At 53.3% G+C, this 19,475-nt stretch overlaps 1 protein-coding gene across 3 annotated transcripts in view; it reads left to right on the top strand.

Moving 5' to 3' along the window:
* Positions 1-2,635: 2,635 nt before the first annotated feature.
* LOC144731775 (receptor-type tyrosine-protein phosphatase gamma-like) overlaps positions 2,636-19,475 on the top strand; it is an 80,667-nt gene continuing 63,827 nt past the window's right edge. For 2 of the 3 annotated variants that reach the window (XM_078612997.1, XM_078612999.1), the window contains exons 1-2: positions 2,636-4,245; positions 13,602-13,706. In XM_078612997.1, coding sequence (XP_078469123.1) covers positions 4,137-4,245; positions 13,602-13,706 — 214 coding nt within the window. In that variant the 5' untranslated portion in view covers positions 2,636-4,136. The remainder of the gene's footprint in view (positions 4,246-13,601; positions 13,707-19,475) is intronic. The other variant, XM_078613000.1, reaches the window with a different exon arrangement.

Consider the following 19,475-nt stretch of genomic DNA (forward strand, 5'->3'; position numbering starts at 1 on the left):
ATGATTCGGGTATAGGATCAGGGTTATAATTAGGGTTAAGTTTAAGGTTTGTGCCGCAGGGTCAAGGATTATGATTCGGGTATAGGATCAGGGTTATAATTAGGTTTACGTTTAAGGTTTGGGCCGCAGGGTCAATGATTATGATTCGGGAATAGGATCAGGGTTATAATTAGGGTTACGTTTAAGGTTTGTGCCGCAGGGTCAAGGTGAGGGTTAAAGTCAAGGTGAGAGAAGCCCTCTCGTCCCCCCAGTCGGAGATGGAGGGTTGCCCTCTGGATGAAGGCCTTCACTGTGCCAAGAGGGGGTTGTTTGACCATACTTCACGAAGCTCGTTATTGTTGGCTGGGGGAAGGGGAGATCGGGCCTCGGTCAGATTCAAATATCACTCACCTCCTGATGTCAGCCATGGCCGGGAATCGAATTCAAGCGGCCGGGTTCATAGCGCAGCGTGCTAACAGTTGCACCACCGCTCTACCCCCCCCCCCCCAATGCCCCCTCGACTCTCTCCTCCCCGCTCACAATCCACCTCCCCCGCCGCCTTCATAATTAATTACAATCGCGCTGATTTACAGCGGCTCCCGATCATAGCGCCTGACGTTATATTTTACACGTAATTGTATTTTACATTTAATAATGTGTTCACGTTTAATACTTAATCACGAGCCAGGTTTAAGCAACACCTGGAGCAGGCTGCCTGCCGTTGCCGGGTTGGAGGAGCTCTGCACGTAGCCGCCACTCACAGCATCTTACCCCTCCACATTAGCACGGAGGGCTACGTAGGGTGCGAAAGAAGTTTAACACACTGTACATACACAGGCATGGGTGAGCTGAGGCGGGGAGTGGGGGGACCCCCCCACGACCCACGACTTCACTTCACTCGAACCGCACCTGGGGGTTATTCTTTGGTTTTTCGGTAAAGTCACGTATAAAGATAAAATAATAAATGAAATAATAGCATACGACGTTTCGATTGCAACACAAGCAATCATCATCAGGTATAAATGGAATAGCAACAAAAAATCTAACCAGAAAACTATAGACAGACATATAAGCAGACAGATATCACCAAGATACATAGAGAGAGTAACACAGGTACAGAGAGGGAGATCGTCTCTGTGTTACTCTCTCTATGTATCTTGGTGATATCTGTCTGCTTATATGTCTGTCTATAGTTTTCTGGTTAGATTTTTTGTTGCTATTTCATTTATACCTGATGATGATTGCTTGTGTTGCAATCGAAACGTCGTATGCTATCATTTAATTTATTATTTTATCTTTATACGTGACTTTACCGAAAAAAACTAAGAATAATTCCTGCAGTCACGAAAGCTCCAAAATTAAGATCGCACCTGGGGGGTCAGATATTCCATTCCCTCTCACCGCATCCGATAGTGTGCCCTGTCAACTACATCATTCCAATCTGTCACCGTCATGTCTGATACAGCTTGTGTCAAGCGCCTCGAGTGAAGGCGCCCTAAGCAGGACCAGCCATGATCGACACACTGCTGGATGAAGGGCTCAACTCACCGCCACCCCTCGCGATGTGACAATCCCCCTGCCCCTGCTCTACACACGAGAGCTGAACTAATTTCTCGGGACGACTGGAGGAGCGTCCACCCTGGAGATGGAGCTTACCTCCTGGTCGAGGAGGAACGACACAATAGTGAAATGTATCGTCCTGTAACGATATTAAAGCCCATTCACGGCCTTGCCAGTACAGCAAATAACAACATTAGACAATCCGCCTCCACATCTCTCAGTTGATGTGCCATGAAGAAGGGCCAATGCCCGAAACGTCACCGATTACATTTTTTATTTTGTTGTGATTCTGCACCCACTGGCCAAAGTAGCTAATTTATGAGCTGAGATGTAGTAACGCGTGGGGTTCATAGAGGTGTTGCCGCTCGCCTCTGCTTATTCGTCTTTGCGTCTCCAATTAAAAGTAATATATGCATCGAGATGTGTATATATCGACGACAACGTGTAATGTTCAGTCGAATTAAAGTTGTGAGCTGGAATTCGGTAGAAGCTTCCGGAGGCGGCAGGTTGGGCCCAAAAAAACTCGCTCCCGCCAAAACCGAAACTTTAGCGCCGCCTTCCGCATCTCCATTGGTCCGCTCGCCACACGTGACCACGAGCAGGTGGGCGAGTCCATCTTGGGCTCGTTAGTAGGGGGGGAGCAAGGGAAGTTTACAAATAATTCTGGATTTGAAGCTTTCGTGACTGCAAGGATTCATAATCTTAGGTTTTTTCGGTAAAGTCACGTAGGTAAAAAATTAATAAAAGTAAAATAAAATATTTTTACCTACGTGACTTTACCGAAAAAACCTAAGAATAAGTTTACAAATAATTAAATCAAGTCGCGTTCACATTCACGCATCGCTGTTTCGTGTACGGTTCGCGCTCCGCGTTCGCAACAAATCTAAAGTAATGATTACTTCCCTTTCAATGATTTGCGATTTTTTTTAAAAAGAAGCTTTATAAACCTTCGTATTATTTGTACGAACTGGAATCTTAGTGGTAATATTCGGGGGCGGGGGGGGGGGGACTATTCGAACCCCCACCACCCCCCGTTTACTGACGGAGTGGACTATGCGAGGGGAGGGGCATCGGGGAAGGGGGCGAGGCCACGAGCGCTCGGGCAGAGCGGAGTGGGAGACCGGGCGCGAGTGATCAGCCCGGGAACCACGGGGACCTCGGAACTACGGGGGCCTCGGAACCACGGGGACCTCGGAACCACGGGGACCTGGGACCACGAGCTCCGGGGACCTGGGGACTCCGGGGATCTGGGGATTACGAGCTCCGGGGATCTGGGACCACGAACTCCGGGGATCTGGTGACTACGAGCTCCTTGGACGCAGAGCTTCGGGGAACTGGGACCACGAGCTCTTTGGCACTGGGGCCACGAGGAGCTGGAGACCACGAGGACCGGGGAACCACGACCTCTGGGGAACCACGTGTCAAGGGGGGCTGGGACCACCACGGGGACCTGTGGACCACAGGGACTTGGGACCTCGAGCATCGGGTACCTGAGCCCACGAGTTCTGGCGACCTGGGACCACGAGGACTTGGATCCAGAAGGGGCCTGGTACTTGAGATCTGGGACCGCGGGTGCTTGTGAGGCCACGCGGATCTGGGGACACGGGTGCCTGGCACAACGACAAGTTGGGACCAAGAGGACGTGGGACCCTGAGGGTCACGGGGGTTACAAGGACCCGGGGTATGTGTAAGACCTGTGACGGAAAAGGAGACTGTGGGTTCTGATCGCTACGGGGACCAGGGTCTGATATTTCTCAGGTCACGGCCCACTGGACCAAAGAGATTGTGGACTGAACAACTTGGGACCCTCATGTCGACATGAGCCGGAAGATCTGGAAATTCTGGAGAGCAAGTACCTGGCACGTGATTTACTAATAACTTAGAAACGTGTAATACAGGTTGGGACATTTTGACTTTTGAAGACCCAAACGACTTTGGAGCTATCGGAAGGACGTGGTCAGCTGGCTCGTGAAGTCCCAGACACCCTGGCAAAGCTGAAGAGCTCGGAGCCTTGACGGCGTGAAGACCTAACTCATAAGGGTTAACGGCGATGCCAATTATCTTCCCAGTAAATCCTCGCCGAGTCTCAAGACTTCATTCGAGGAGGCTCCTGCCACGTTGAGATGTTTGGCCAATCCCACGAGCGATTTGGGATTCGTGTGGCAGAAAATCCACCACCCACGAGGAGGTGACACGACGATTGGCACGGGGATATTCAATAATCCATAGCTTGAGTGTCCATCTCCTGGCCATCTCCTGGCCATCTCCTGGCCATCTTGCAACCGAAGAGTCGAATGACATTCAAATAGCATCGGGAACTATGGAACTAAAAGACCAGGAGCCTTGAAGACTTGGTTACCGAAAAGAAGAGGGAATTTAAACCCTGCAATATTGAGGAGCGTGGAATTGAAAGACCAATAACTTTTTTTTTTAGATCCGTACAACTGGAAAGGCGAAAGAGGATTCGTGACGTGAATTTCCCAGAATCTGGGACCCCTTTGATGGCTTGAGGCCCCCAAAATCGCCGGACGACTTTGGGACCAAAAGCAACGTCTGGTAACCTTTTGAGGAGGAACCCGCTCGGAAGCAACCAGGTGATGATGATGATGCTGCTGCGGGGTTCGGCGGGCAAGGGGACGACGCCGCCGGCTCTCCCGGGACCCCGGCTGCTGGTGGCGGGGCTCATCTTGGCGAGACTCGCGCCGTGTGAGTTGCCATCAGCGGCTGCAGTCCACACACACACACCAAAGATAAACACAAAGACCCCCCCGTGTAGCCTTAGCAGACTGGAGGGCAAGTGCTGTTAGCGAGCACCTTTGAAGGTCGGCACGGCACACGAGGGGTGGCCAGCACCACGCCCGGCCGTGTTTGTTTCCCCAGTGGCGATGTTTACTCATTTGAGGCTGAGTCGACCTAGGGGAGGCCCGGGACCGGTTCAGATAATCGTCACCGGTGTTGGCCGTGAGCGGGAACCGAACACATCCCTTTCTGCACTATGTGATGATGATAGTGGTGATGGTTTTCACCGCTCTATTACTGCTCACTTCGAATGCTGTAGCAACGTTTAGGGCTCGTGGTACGGCTGTTGAGGCTGGAAGTTGTTGTGGTGGAGGTGGGGGAGTTGTGGTGGGGGTGGGGGGTTGTAGTGGGGGGGTTGTGGTGGGGGTGGGGGGGTTGTGGTGGGGGGGTTGTGGTGGGGGTGGGGGGGTTGTGGGGGTGGGTTGTGGCGCAGATTTGTTCCGAGTTGTGGCGTGAGCGTGTCGGTCCCATGGTCGAGTTGCGAGGCCAGGCTCATCATGTTGGTGCATTAGTACGCCCGTTTAGGCCCCCCCCCATGTAGTAGGGCCCCCCCATGTAGTAGGTACGCAACAATCTGTCAACTTGACCCCCCCCCCTCCCTGTACGCATGCGGACTTTCTACCCCCCCCCCCGAATCCTATAGAACGGCCGATATTTAATCCACGCAGAAACGATCAAGGACTAATAATATTGACGCGTTTAAGCAAACGGATAGTCCACCCTGCCGGGATATCTGACTCCTGTGAAGGCCACTGTAGACAAATTATAGGTGCTCACTAACAACACTTGCCCCAACATTTAAGGCTATACGGGGGATCTTTTCCTTTGTAAGTGGGGAGTAGTGGGGCAGTGGTTAGAGCTCGTGGTGGTGGTGGTCTGCAGGCCATGGTGTTGAGGCAGAAGTGTCGTGGTTGTGCTGCGGTGGTTGTGGTGGTTGTGCTGGTTGTGGTTGGTTGTGGTGTTCAGGCTCGGGTGTGCGACGTTGTGCCTAACTGGTGAAGTGTGCTCATGGCTTCGTGTCGATGTTGCGCTGCGGTTGGAGTGTTCAGTCTGGGGTTGGTGTTGACCAAGGGGGGGGGGGGGTGGATGCGAGGGTGTTTGTGTGTGTGGCTGTGTGTGTGTGGCTGTGTGTGTGTGGCTGTGTGTGTGTGGCTGTGTGTGTGTGGCTGTGTGTGTGTGGCTGTGTGTGTGGCTGTGTGTGACTGTGTGTGTGTGGCTGTGTGTGACTGTGTGTATGGCTGTGTGTGTGTGGCTGTGTGTGACTATGTGTGTGTGTGTGGCTATGCAGCTGTGTAGCTGTGTGTGGTGTGTTTGACCCTGTTTATATGGCAGTGTTGTGTGTTTTTGTTTACGTGTTGCTGTGTGTGTGGCTATGTGTGTGTGTGGCTATGCAGCGGTGTGGCTGTGTGTGGTGTGTTTGACCCTGTTTATATGGCAGTGTTGTGTGTTTTTGTTTACGTGTTGCTGTGTGTGTGGCTATGTGTGTGTGGCTATGCAGCTGTGTGGCTGTGTGTGGTGTGTTTGACCCTGTTTATATGGCAGTGTTGTGTGTGTTTGTTTACGTGTTGCTGTGTGTGTGGCTGTAGGGTGTGTTTTTGGCTCTGTGTGTAGCTGTGGCTGTGTGTTTTGCTGTGTGTGTGTGGTGTGTTTGACCTTGTTTATATGGCAGTGTTGTGTGTTTGTGTTTACATGTTGCTGTGTGTGTGGCTGTACGGTGTGTTTTTGGATCTGAGTGTGTTGCTTTGGGGAGCGGTAATGTAGCGGTTAGCGCACTGGGCTATGAATCTGGCGACCCGAGTTAGATTCCCGCTCACGGGCAACAACGGTGACGATTATATTATTTTTACCGGTCCTGGGCCTCCCCTAGGTCGACTCAACCTCAAACGAGTACCTGATGCGGTGTGTAAACATCGCCACTCGGGAGACAAAGGCTGTCGGGCGTGGTGCTGGCCACCCACCCCCTCGTGTGCCGTTCCCGTCTTCATAGGTGCTCCCTAACAACACTTGCCCCAACATTTAAGGCTATACAGGGCCTTTGTAAGTGGGGAGTGGTGGTGCAGTGGTTTGCACACTCCTCCACGAACCCGGCACGCGCGAGTTCGATTCCTGCACACGACCGTGAACAGTCGTGAGCGAATTTTTGAACCGGTCCTGGACCCCTCTCCCCTAGGTCCATTCAGCCATAAAACGAGCGCCTGGCACGGTGTGTCCACAATACTGGGGGGGGGGCAGAGTCGGCCGGACGTGGTTTTGACCGTCCTATTTTCCGTTCCGGCATTAATATGTGCTCGCAAGCAGCACTTGCCCCAATAGTCTGTTTAAAGGCTATCCGGGGGGGGGGATCTATGCCTCCTGTGTCTAAAGTCTGCGGGCAGCAGTGGTTTTAAGGGACTAAGCTGTGAACCCGGTGACGCGTGACATTAATTAAACACCGTCCCTGTGCTCGCGAGCATCCAGGACCTTCTTAGCTGTGGATGGGCAGGCCCGGGTAAAGCTGCGTGGCCACGAATCGGAGCCATTCCGTGTTCACCTTGGGGGTGGCGACAGGGATGTCCTCTGCCACCCTCAGGATACCCTGACTGGGCTTTGCGATGCAGAGGTCCGCCGGTTCAGTCCCCCGGCGAGGCAGATGAAACGATGGCGAAAGTTTGTGAAGTTGCCCACACCGCCTGCGTCCAAGTGGGTGCACCCCAGTTGGTGCGGCGGGGTGAAGGGTGGGTACTCCCTGTGGGAGAAGTTGGGCAAACTACCCTCTAGTCCAGTGCTCTTCATTGCAAGGCCCGTGGCCCACTCGTGGCCTTTAGTGCGGCCCCCGACAATACACAAATTGTGAAAACACACCCCTCCCCATCATCATCCTGCTGTCAAATCCCCAATGGTTTCAAATGTGTGGTGGCCCTCGCATTGATGATGCCTTATCGGCGAAAGTGACCCCCCCCCGCTCGGAAAATTAGTGAAGAACAATGCTGTAGAAGGGGTTCTCTCTCTAGAGCTTCCTCTGCCAGCAGTGGCGTGTGAACAAGCAGTTGCATGGGTTCCTCCAGATAATAAGACACAATGAGGATGATCAATGCCCTGGCGCTGTCAAGGGATGGGCTCCCCGCCCCCCCCCAATGGTTAACTCGTGCTATCGGTGTGTGCTGATCACAAGCTAATTGTTCGCTCCCTCTGAGAAGGAAGGAGTGAGCAGCTGCTAAAACCGGGGGAGCGTGCCGCGAAGAGGTGGGGCGTCATTATCTTCGTCGGCTCCACAAAATAAAAAAACCCAAACACCTCCAGTGGGTTCCCTGTTTCATCTCCCCAGCCGCTCGGCTCCTCCCCCCATTCAGTTGTGGCGGCAGCGCAGCCTTAGACGGGTAACGTGGTGTGGTTTTATGGTAAACTTCACCCCTGCGGGAGACAAAGGTGGCCTGGCGTGGTGCTGGTCACCCTACCCCCTCGTGCGCCGTTCTCGGCCTTGTTAAGTGCTCACGAACACCACTTGCCCCCAACACCCTGTGATGGGCTATACGGGGGCTTTTTTCGATTTAAAACTTTCGTGACTGCAGGGATTCATCTTCTTGGTTCTTTCGGTAAAGTCACGTAGAAGGGAAGTAATAAAATAATAAAAATAAAACATAATGAAATAATTCTCACGACGTTTCGGCCTCTTCACCTGAGGACGGCTGCTTGCGTTGTGGCCGAAACGTCGTGAGAATTATTTTATTATGTTTTATTTTTATTATTTTATTACTTCCCTTCTACGTGACTTTACCGAAAGAACCAAGATGATATACGGGGGCTCTTTGTCTTTTGTGTGTGTGGCTGTGTGTGGCTGAGATGCTTACTAACAGCACTTGCCCCAATAGCCATTGGAGGATCCTCGGGGAACTTTATCTTTGTGTGTTTGGGACTATATATTTTTTTGTGACTGTGTGTGATTGTGTGTGACTGGCTGTGTGTGTAAAACGCTATACGCATAGCTGTGTGTGGCTGACTGTGCGTATGTGATAGTGTGGCTGTGTGTATGTCTCTTATCTGTATGTATGAATATGTGTGTGTGAGAGAGACCGTGTGACTATGTGGCTGTGCTTGTGAGACTACAAGTGTGTCTTTTGTCTGTGTGTAGGTGGAAGTCTGTGTGGGGTGTGGTTAGTGCAACGGTTAGCATGATTTGCAGCGACCCCAGCGACCCGAGTTCGATTCCTGCTCACGGCCAACACCAGTGACGATTATATGAATCAGTCTTGGACCTCCCCTAGGTCGACTTAGCCTCAAATAAGTACCTGGTGTGTTGTGTAAACATTGCTACTGGGGAGACAAAGGCGGCTGGGCATGATGTCGTGCCGGCCTTAATAGGTGCTCGCTAACAGCACATGCCCCAACAGTCTGTTCAGGCTATACGACGGGGGATCTTTGTGTGTGTGTGTGCCAGTCGTTAGATCAACGCGCTACTAATTCCTGCTCTCAGGCAACATCGGTGACAAATATCTAAATTGTTGCTGGGACCTCCGCTCGGTCAACTCGGCCTTAAAGGAATGCCTGGCACGATTCGTATCCATCAGCACTTGGGAAGAAACGAGGGTGAGACAAGGAACGCAGCCAGTCGTGGTGCCAGCAGTACATTCCCCTCGTGTGCCGGCCCTCAGAGGTGTTTGTGAACAACACTCGTCCGTTAAAGGCTACACGGGGGGGAATCTTGGTCCGGGTTACGGAACAGCGCACAAGTGACCGGTTGCGAGAGCTGGCATCTGCGTCGCCACCATCCTGACATTTTAATCCATGGGGTGGAGCGTGTGTTTGGTTGAATTTCACCAATTACCCCTAACGAGCAGTAATTGATGACATGGGCAGCCACTTCCCCTTCTGCCCGGGAGAGGAGTATCTACTCATCAGGCAGCAGTGTGGCAAGGCGGTGGGGGCGCACTGCGTCTCGGCGTTGTTGCTTCCTGAATAGTCGTGCGGAGCAGAGGAACGCGCGGATTAGCGCAGCCCTTCCCTTTTCCTGCGGTACGCGTAGCGCTTGGGGCTACGCGCGACGTCGCCAGGGTGGAGCATGCGGTGTGGCCCGTGGGATTCCTCGTATGCCGTGCTGCTCTGCATCTAATTTGCGGCATCGAATTCTGTACAGTAAATTTTTTTTTTAACTATAAACTAATTTTATTTTACAGGGTAAGGCCTACTGAGCTTATGTAGCTCTTGTTCAGAAGCGACCTGGCCACATATGAGAACTTAATGAAGTGGCTTTTCACGTGGAAATGTATAGCAGCCAAATACTCGAAACGCATGTTGTTTCTAAATGCGGAGAAACATCTACGTGATCACGGGGAGAACATGTGAACTTCAAATATATTGGCGTCAGGGTCGGGATTGAACCCACGACCTCTGGCATACCAGGCGAGGTAGTTAACATTTCGCCACTGGACTTGAAAAAGACAGAATTTGTCCAAGACAGAAAGGCACCCCACAAATAATCCTTGCGCCGTTTGTGTGCTAATCACGTCTGGTAGGGGATTGCACTACGGGCAAAACTTTTGGAAGCTTCTGGATTAGAAAGCGTACTTGGGTTAAAAATGAGTTGTTGTTCAGTGAGTGGGCTAGGGCAGAACGTGTGATGGTTACCCAGAGGTCAAGAGTAATGGCTTAGGGTCATCCAATGGATGGAAAGCGCCCGCAAGAACGTCTTAACCAATGGAGATGGAGCGATGAAATCAGTTCGCGTGCAGGTGCCAGGTGGATCGCCACTATCACAGGATTCGTGAAGTATGGCGGTGGTGGTGGCTCTTGGGTGGAGGGAGGCCTTCATCTGGGAGTTTATTGCCAAAGCAATAAACTCGTGTAGTAATGGGGTTTTCACTTTACCCTGCAGCCACGAGAGGCGCTACCATTCAGAAGAGATTCATGAGGAACTGTGTTCTCTGACGATTCATCGCATTGGGAGGAGGGCGAGAATTCATTAAACTCCTAATGTCAGGAGAGTAAGGGTGTAATTGGCAATTCACTTTAACGATTAAATTGACATTGTGTGTGTGAATCCATAACGAATCTGGGCTGTGTGTGTGCTGGGCAGCGCAACGACACCCATCGTTGTACTGTACTGCGGTTCGATGCTCCTGCGTCGACGCTCATCCCGCCTTTACCAGCAACCCTGCGCTCGCCAAAAAACTCGGCACGTTTGCCAACAAAACTAAACTTTTATTATTTACCAGGTGAAGCTCGCAGTGCTATGAAGAATTAGGGCCGTTGCACGACACGACGGCTGCTGTATATTTTTTCCTTCTCAGACCACACACACGCGGTGGGGTTATTGACGAATGTGCCGAGCGTTATTTTCTTAGGTTTTTTCGGTAAAGTCACGTAGCTAAAAAATAAAAATTAATAAAAGTTAAATAAAAATAAAATAAAAAATCACGACGTTTCGGAGGCAACACAAGCTTCCGTCTTCAGGTGGAACCGTCACAGCACGCTTGCTGTATCAAGTGAGATACAGCAAGCGTGCTGTAAAGATACAGCAATCGTGCTGTGACGGTTCCACCTGAAGACGGAAGCTTGTGTTGTCTCCGAAACGTCGTGGTTTTTTATTTTATTTTTATTTTACTTTTATTAATTTTTATTTTTTAGCTACGTGACTTTACCGAAAAAACCGAAGAATATGAATCCTTGCAGTCACGAAAGCTTCAAATCTATAAGTGCCAAGCATTACCATTGCTTCCCGTGCTTGTGCACGGCTGCCAACGCAGCAGCAGCGCCGTCGCCAAATACAACGGCAGCGTCGAGCGCGGTGAAGTACGGTCAGGTTTACCCCTAAACGACGACCCATGCGCGCGCTGTGCGGTGTGGGGGGGGGGGGCCCTCACCCGGCAGCGGACGGGCAAAGGGGGCGAGCGTGCCAAACGTCTCGGCGCAGAACCCTCGCGAGTGCGGGCCTCGGGACTAGACGGCGAGGCGCTGCCGAGTCAGTCCGGCGCTTCGTCGTCGCCGCCGCCGCCGCTGGAGCGCGCCCCCCCCCCCCCGCCGCACGTCTGCGTGACAAGAGGCAAGTGGGGCAGGTAAAATATGCAGGAGAGTTGCCGTGGAGATGAGACCTATGTAGAGTGGCAGCAGCGGTGCGGGGCTGACCTTGGTTTTGATCTCTCGTTCGCGCGCCGCCACACGCTGTGGCTGTGGGGCTGCTGCAGCTGTCGTTGCTGGTGGTGTTGTTGCTTAACCGGTCCTGGGCCTCCCCTAGGTCGACTCGGTCTCAAATGAGTACCTGGTGCGGTATGTAAATATCGCCACTGGGGAGACGAAGGCGGCCGGGCGTGGTGTTGGCCACCCACCCCCTCGTGTGCTGTGCCGGCCTTCTCTAGGTGCTCGCTAACAGCACTTGCCCCAACAGTCTGTTAAGGCTACACGGGGGATCTTTGGTGCTGGTGTTGCTGGTGGTGTTGCTGCTCTTGTCGCCATGCCTGGTATAAAAGGTGCTCCATTCATTGGCTACCACATTCTGATAAGCTCCCCCCCCCTCTCCTGCCCCCTCAACTTGCATTTAAGGGATTACATCTTGAATCCTTGCCTCACTTGATGCAGCAAATCTGGCTGTGATGGTCCCACCTGATGGCGGAGACTTGTGTTGCCTCCGAAACGTCGTGATTTTTTTTTCTTGTTTTATGTTTATTAATTTTAATTTCATTTTTTACCTACGTGACTTTACCGAAAGAACTAAGAGTAAGGTGCTCACAAACAGTACTTGACCCAAGCTGTCTTTTTGGCTAATTGGCAATTGTTCTCTGTTTTATTTGAGTGTATGTCTGCATATGTGTGTGTGTGTGCGTCTACGTATTTAAATGCGATATTTGTATGTGTACAGTGTTGTATACTTGTGTGTGCGTGTGCTGACCCAGCGTTAAATGAGCGCATGGTGTGTGAACATCAACACTGGGGAGACAAAGGTGGCCGGGCGTATTACTGTCAACCCACCTCCCTGTCAGACTTCATACGTGCTCGATAACAGCACTTGGCCCAACATACTTAAAATGGTTTACGGGGAAGCTTTGTCTTTTAGTCTGTGTGGGAGGCGGTGGTTTGCTGGTGGATTATAGTGTGTTGCACTGTGAACCCGGAAACCCGATTGCTGGCCGTCGCTGTAATATCAGCTGCGAGTGATTTCGGAAACGGACCCGGGACTCCCTTAGGTTGACTTGGCCTGAAATGAGTGTAAACAACAGCACTGGGAAGATGAATACGGCAGGGCGTGGTTCCGAGCGCACCACCCACTCTTGTACTTTGCCAGCCTTAATAGGTGCTCGCTAATAGCACATGCCCCAACATGTTGTTAAAGCCTCGATTGGGGATGTGTTGGTGGAGTGGCGGTGCAGTGCTTAGCGCACAAGGTTAAGAACCCAGCCACATTAGTTCTGTTCCCGGCCACGGCAATTATCAGTGGCGAATAACTCAATTGGAGCGACACAGCCTTACATGAATACTTTGTGGTGTGTATTTATGTCCTACGGTTGGACTAACCCTCGCCATAGGAATGTGGATTTTCCACTACGAGCTGTGCAGGGTTGTAACAGGAGATGCTTCACAAGTGCCTCGATAATTTGATCGGCTAATCACCGTGATGATTTTTTGACTTTTGTACTTTTGAGCTTGTGTGTGTGTGGTGAGCGGTGGCACAGTCGTTATCACACTGCACCATGAAATTGATGATCTGAGTTAAATTTCTCCTCATGACCCATAATAGTGGCACATATTTTATCCAGTCTTGGCCACCCACCCCTCCTGTCCCATTCCAGCCTTCATAGGTGTTGGCCAACAGAATTTTCCCGAACAGTCTGTTCAAGGCCATACAGGGGGTCTTTGTCTTTGTCGCGAGCGTGTTATGTGTGGAGTGATGGCTTGTGCTGTCTGCGTGTGTGCTTACGCCAGTATGTGGTTGTTGTGCATGTGGGTACGTGTCTCATGTGTTGCGTGTCTCTCTTTCAGTTTGTAGGCTCTCTGTTGTCAGTTTATGGGTCTCTGTTTGATTTTATGGATCTCTCTGTGTGAGTCGATAGGGCCCTGTACGACTCTGTAGGTCTCTGTAGAGTCTATCTAATGCCAGATGGTGCAGAGAGACTGTCAGGGTAGAGCTTGGAGGTGGCTGTGCTTCTCCTGTGCTGTGCAGCAGCTGTGGCATCTGGCGGGGAGGGTGCAAACGCGGCGGTCGCGACGAGGTGCGGCGGCGGTGGCACCTCATTGGGGGATCTTTGTCTCTCTCGTGCTGACGAGTGTTTGTTCGTGACCGCGCGTGTGCGCCGCAGGGAGCGACGCGCGTAGCTGCCTGCACAGCAGCACGGGGGAGTACGGCAGCGAGGCGCCTCCCGTGAGCGGTGCCGGCGACGTCGGGGCCTACTGGTCCTACTCCGGTGAGGCACTCCCCCCTGCCCCCCTTTCTCACGTGAACCCATTGTCCCCCGCCCCCTCCCCCCCCCTACTGGACCCACGCACCAGGCAGCACGCAATTAAGTTTGACGTCGATCAGAGACGCCGCTGGGAATGGAAGTGAAGCGCTCAGCTTGGCGGAGGGCACGCATGCCCATCTGTGTGTGTGTGCGTGCGTGCTACTCGCTAACCGCACTTGTCCGAATAGTCTGTTAAGGCTACACGGGGGATTTTTGTCTTTTCTTTGTGTGCCCGTGTGTAATAAGGGACTCGATCCTGGTTCTGTCTCCGTCGTCCTTTATTCGGGTTCTTAAACTTTTCCCGCACGGCCCTCGCTCAGAGCTCTCCCCTTGGCAGCTCCGTAGCTGCCCTCGCTCCCGTAGCCTCCACACCTCTGCAGCTCCGCTGCAGACCCCCTGTGCAGTCCTCCGGCTGCCCTCACTGCAGCTCCATCGCTGCCCTCACTGCAGCTCCACCGCTGCTCGTCGTTCCTCCGTGCTTGGTCACCGCTGGCCGACGGTGCCAAGTCTTACCCTCCGTGTATGTGGCGATCTCGCCACTCCTCGACCTCCGCCATGCGTGGCCTCACTCTAACTCTGTCTCCCACACTCTCCCGTCTCTTCCGGTATCTCTCCCTTAAGACCTCACCCCTCTCTCTCACGTGACCTAACTCCTCCCCCCATGACGTCATATCCGCGAAGCCGTTTACGCCCGCATTACACCACCCTCCCCCGTAGAGAAAATCCAGCCGACCTCGGCTGAACAATAACGAGACAAGTAATGCGAGCGAACACAACCATCACACATTCAAGGACAACGAAGCATACAATCAATATAACAACAACAAACACAACAGTAAAATTTAACGAAATGTAAGGGACTTTGAGCGCGTTCGGGTCGCCGGTCCGTCCCGGATGGGCGGCGGCCCTCCTGCAGACCGGGAACGTGACGGGGTTTTAGGAGCGACAGGATGAAGTCCTCCTGTCGCTATTGGAGGCCCGTCAACGTCCCGGTCCCGTGTCCCTGAAGGCCCAGCGTCGGGGGTGCGTCGCGATCGTGTCTGCGACGGGGTCGGAAGGGCGGCGGGGCTCGGAGTCCCCGCAGCCATGGTAGGCACACCCCGAGCAGAGTCTCCTGTCTCCAGCAATGTCACGGCCGGCTTGTCTGTAAAAGGCACGGCAGGCGCTCTTGCAAGGTCAACAGGCACAGGCAAGGATGAGTCGGCAGCCACAGACCCCGGCAAGGCAACATCGGGAGATGACGCATCGTCTCGAGGGGCCACATATGGTTTCAAGCGCGACGTGTGAACGAACCAACGCCGAGATCCAAACCGAACACGCGCAGACTGTGGGTTGGGAACCTCGATGAGGCGGACCGGCCCTTGCCATGGTTTGTGTAGGTCACCCCACAGAGACGATCACCCCTCTCTGTTACCTGTGTTGCTCCCGCTATGTATCTTGGTGATATCTGTCTGCTAATATGTCTGTCTATAGTTTTCTGGTTAGATTTTATGTCGCTATTTCATTATACCTGATGATGATTGCTTGTGTTGCAATCGAAACGTCGTATTCTATTATTTAATTTAATTTATTATTTTATCTTTAGACGTGACTTAACCGAAAGAACCAAATAATAATGGTTTGTGTAATTTAGGAGAGGTACCTGGCCGCACCTGCGGGCAATGGAGCCAGGCCATGTCCCCCACCTTCCAGGGGCACTCCCCGTTCGAGCGTCGAGCACACCGCTCGTTCCGGGCCTGGGCTTTGGCAGTAGCCATGCGGGGCCCCTCCCGTGCCTCAGTAACCCGGCGAACGGTATCCCGAATGTAATCAGGAAGAGGCTTAGCAGGTCCCCTCACTCCAGTTCCCAACTGCACATCCATTGGCGGCACGTTCTCGCGACCATACATAAGGAAAAACGGCGAATATCCTGTAGCCGCATGTGGCGTCATTCGGTATGCCGAAAGTACCCCAGGGATATGCAAATCCCAATCCGACTGTTTCTCACTCACGGTGTGACACAACATGGCGGACAATGTCCGATTTAGCCGTTCAACCATACCATCCGTTTGCGGATGGTAGGGAGATGTCCGTATCTTTTTAGTTCCAAGAGCCGCGCACACCTCCCCCAACAATTTAGAAGAAAAATTACGGCCTTGGTCTGTGAGGAGCCTCTCCGGCGCCCCCTTGTCCATAACGTACCCGAATAGAAAGGCGTCTGTGATAGACGCCGCTGACTGGTCAGGCAAAGGCCAGGCCATCGGCCAGCGGGAGAGGTACTCTACCCCAACTAGCAAGTATTTATTTCCCTTAGCGGATGGCGGGAAGGGTCCCAAAATGTCCAACGCCACCAATTCGTTAACTCTAGACACCTGAATAGACTGTATGGGCGGCACATATGGTTGTTTAGGTGGTTTTCGCCGGGCACAATCGGGACACGCGCGAACGTGACCGACGACATCCGTTGTCATGCCGTGCCAAAAATAGTCTCGCTGCAGCGTCAATAGGGTCTTCTGCACCCCCAGATGTAAAAGCGTGTCCCCATGCAGAGTCCTAATCAACTCGTACTGCAAGGATGCCGGTACAACCAGACGCCAGCGTTCCTGTAATCCTTCCCTCCACATCAGCAGACCATCGCGGAGAGCGGTTTCCGGCATACCCCCCGTACCCAGTCCCCCACTCTTCTTCGCAGTCCGATTCCGTAACGAGACCAATGAACCATCCATCATTTGTTCCCGAATCCACACAGCCCTTGGAAGATTCAGAATCCCATCAGCCGGTCCCGGCTCCTTTGGAGCTTCAGGCACATCGACCGCCAACGCAACAGGCTGAGGGGGTTGCTGAATCGGCGCACATCTGTGCGTCCCCGACGCGCACGCGCAAGGGGATCGCTGCGACAACCTAGAAAGCGCGTCCGCATTCGCGTGACGCACCCCCTTTCGATGGTGAATTTGGAAGGAAAATTCTTGCAGCGTGTCCAACCACCGCGCCAACTGGCCGGATGGTTGGTCCATCTTAAGAGCATACTGCAAGGCCGCATGATCCGTGCGAACAATAAACGAACGACCGTAGAGATACGGTCGAAATTGGCGGAGAAAGAAAACAATAGCCAAAAGTTCCCTGCGTGTGACGCAGTAGCGAGTTTCTGCGGAAGACAAAACCCGGCTACCATACGCCACCACGCGTTCCACACCACCTTTTGATTGAGACAACACGGCCCCAATGCCCGTGTCACTCGCATCCGTATCCAGAATGAAGGGGTGATCGAAATCAGGATAATCTAACGTCGGTGCCGTAGCCAGTCGATCGCGCAGGCCCTGAAACGCCGCCTCTTCCGGCGGTCCCCAAGCAAATTTCCTTCCTTTACCCGTAAGGAGGTGCAAGGGCCTCGCGATCGTCGCGAAATCCGGAACAAACCTCCGATAGTATGAGGCAAACCCCAAAAAGCGACGTACATCCCCCACCGTGGCCGGGGTCGGCCAGTCACGGACGCATGCTGTCTTGTCCGGATCCGTGGCCACCCCGTCCGCACTTACGATATGCCCCAAATAGTGCACGGACCATTGCAGTAGGTGACATTTCTTAGGCTTAAATTTCAAATTTGCGGAACGCATCCTGGCGAACACCGCCTCCAACCGCAGTAAATGCTCATCAAATGTGCGGCTGAAGACGATAATATCATCTAAATATATCAGACATGTCTCCCACTGCAACCCCGTTAACACCAACTCCATCAACCTTTGAAATGTGGCAGGGTCAGCATTCAGCCCCATCGGAAGACAATTAAATTGGAATAACCCCTGCGGCGTACGGAAAGCAGTCTTCTCCCGCGAGGGCTCGTCAAAGGGAAGCTGCCAGAATTCCGAAGAGAGATCTAGCGTTGAAAATAACTTCGCCCCCGACAAGGCATCGAGGGAGTCGTCCATACGCGGCAGGGGGTACGCATCTGCCACAGACACTTTATTCAACTTACGAAAGTCGACACAAAAGCGCAATTTGCCATCCTTCTTTTTAACCAAAACAACAGGCGCGCCCCATGGGCTGTTAGATGGAGATATTATGTCCGCAGCCAACATGTCATCCACTGCCCCTCGAACCTGATCTCGCTCCGCCGGACTCATCCGATGCGAGTTCAACCGAATAGGGGCAGCGTCCCCTGTGTCAATATGATGGTAAAGCAACGAGGTGCGTCCCAAGTCCAAATCGTCGGAGCTAAACACATCAGAATAACTCAATAATAATTTACGAAGCGCACAACGTTGTTCACCGGAAAGGGAAGAATTTTCCCCACACAATTCGGCGATCCAGCGATTATCAGCGGCACCAGGACCTGAAACACCACTAACCACGACCTGGCTGCCCAGATGATCTTGTGCCATAAACGCCGTAGTGGCATGTGCCACAACCGTACCAGCCGGCACACACACATTCTCGGAACTTCCATTAAGCACCTGCAGAAACGGCTGCTGGTCATGCCGGACAATAGTTTGCGCCCCAACGAGCGCTGCTCCGCCCGTTATAGAGGCGGACGGCGACAACAAAATCCCAATTGCACCCTGACGACCAGGTACAGGCTTCCGATATCGCAAGGGGATAAGCATCTGTGAGCCAGGTGGAATATCAACAGATACCTCGGACAGCGCCTGCACCTGAGCGACCGGAGCAGGTCGCCCCCAGGGAGACGGTAGAAATGTAATTTTTCGGCCACCCGGTAATTCAATGCAGTTTTGATTAATTCGAATTAGAATGGGCATCTTGGCCAGGAAGTCAGTTCCCAACAAGCAAGGAACCGCGAGGGACCTCGAAATTAACACAATTCCCGAGGCCGACACTCCTCCGATAGATATTGTAGCGTCCACCTGGCCCACAATGCCCATGCTACCCCCGTTGGTAGCGACGCAAGAATCGTAAACCGGACGCACGGCCTCAGGTGGGATGTTCAACAGATGGAAAATGACATCCGATATAATGGTCGCGGACGCCCCGGAATCCACTAACACACGTACGTCCACCCGTTGTATAGAACCAGGTACGGTGGACGAACCAGTAGCGGCCGCGACGACCCGCCGTGCCAATTTACGCCGCTGCGTTACCGAGCGACGTGGCCCAGTCGATGGTTTCCCCCCGTTATTAACAACACCCGGATCGCACGACAACGGTGATGAGTGAGGTGTCAAGCCTTGCCGGGTGTCTGGTGCGCACCGACTTGCCTGTCCTGGAGGATCCTTCCGTGGCACGTCCGCTGACGAGGCCTCCTGCTGGGGCGAACCCGGGACGCGGGCCCAGCAGTCCCTGGCGTAATGGCCTTTACGGCTGCAGCGGAAGCAGTCGATGTTGTTACGCCGCGCCGCAGGCACCCCGTCCCGACGCTCCCGTGGCGGTGGCGCAGATCGCGGCCCCGGCGTTCTGCGGGCCGACCACTGCGCAGAGGCGGCTGTCAGCTCCTGCGGGCCCCCCCCGTCAGGAACGTACACCGCCTTCTTGGGATCCCAACCCGCGGCACCTCCCTCGACGATGGGCCCCCCCGTCCACGCCGTGACTTGCTTCCAACGGCGCAGGTTGAACTGGGCATCAAGACATTTAGCGGCCGCCCGGGACGTAAGCTTTTCGTGGCCACACACCGGCATAGGAATCCCCAAATCCCGGGACAGCTCGAGCATCTTACCCAAGATGAGAGGTTCGAGCAGGTCAGGCTCCGTCTCCGGGTATGCAGCCATGGCCAACTCCATTACCGCACCCCTGTATGCCACCGGC

This window comes from Lampetra planeri, chromosome 40, assembly GCF_965212315.1.
Source record: "Lampetra planeri chromosome 40, kcLamPlan1.2.h2, whole genome shotgun sequence".
Taxonomy (NCBI): domain Eukaryota; kingdom Metazoa; phylum Chordata; class Hyperoartia; order Petromyzontiformes; family Petromyzontidae; genus Lampetra; species Lampetra planeri.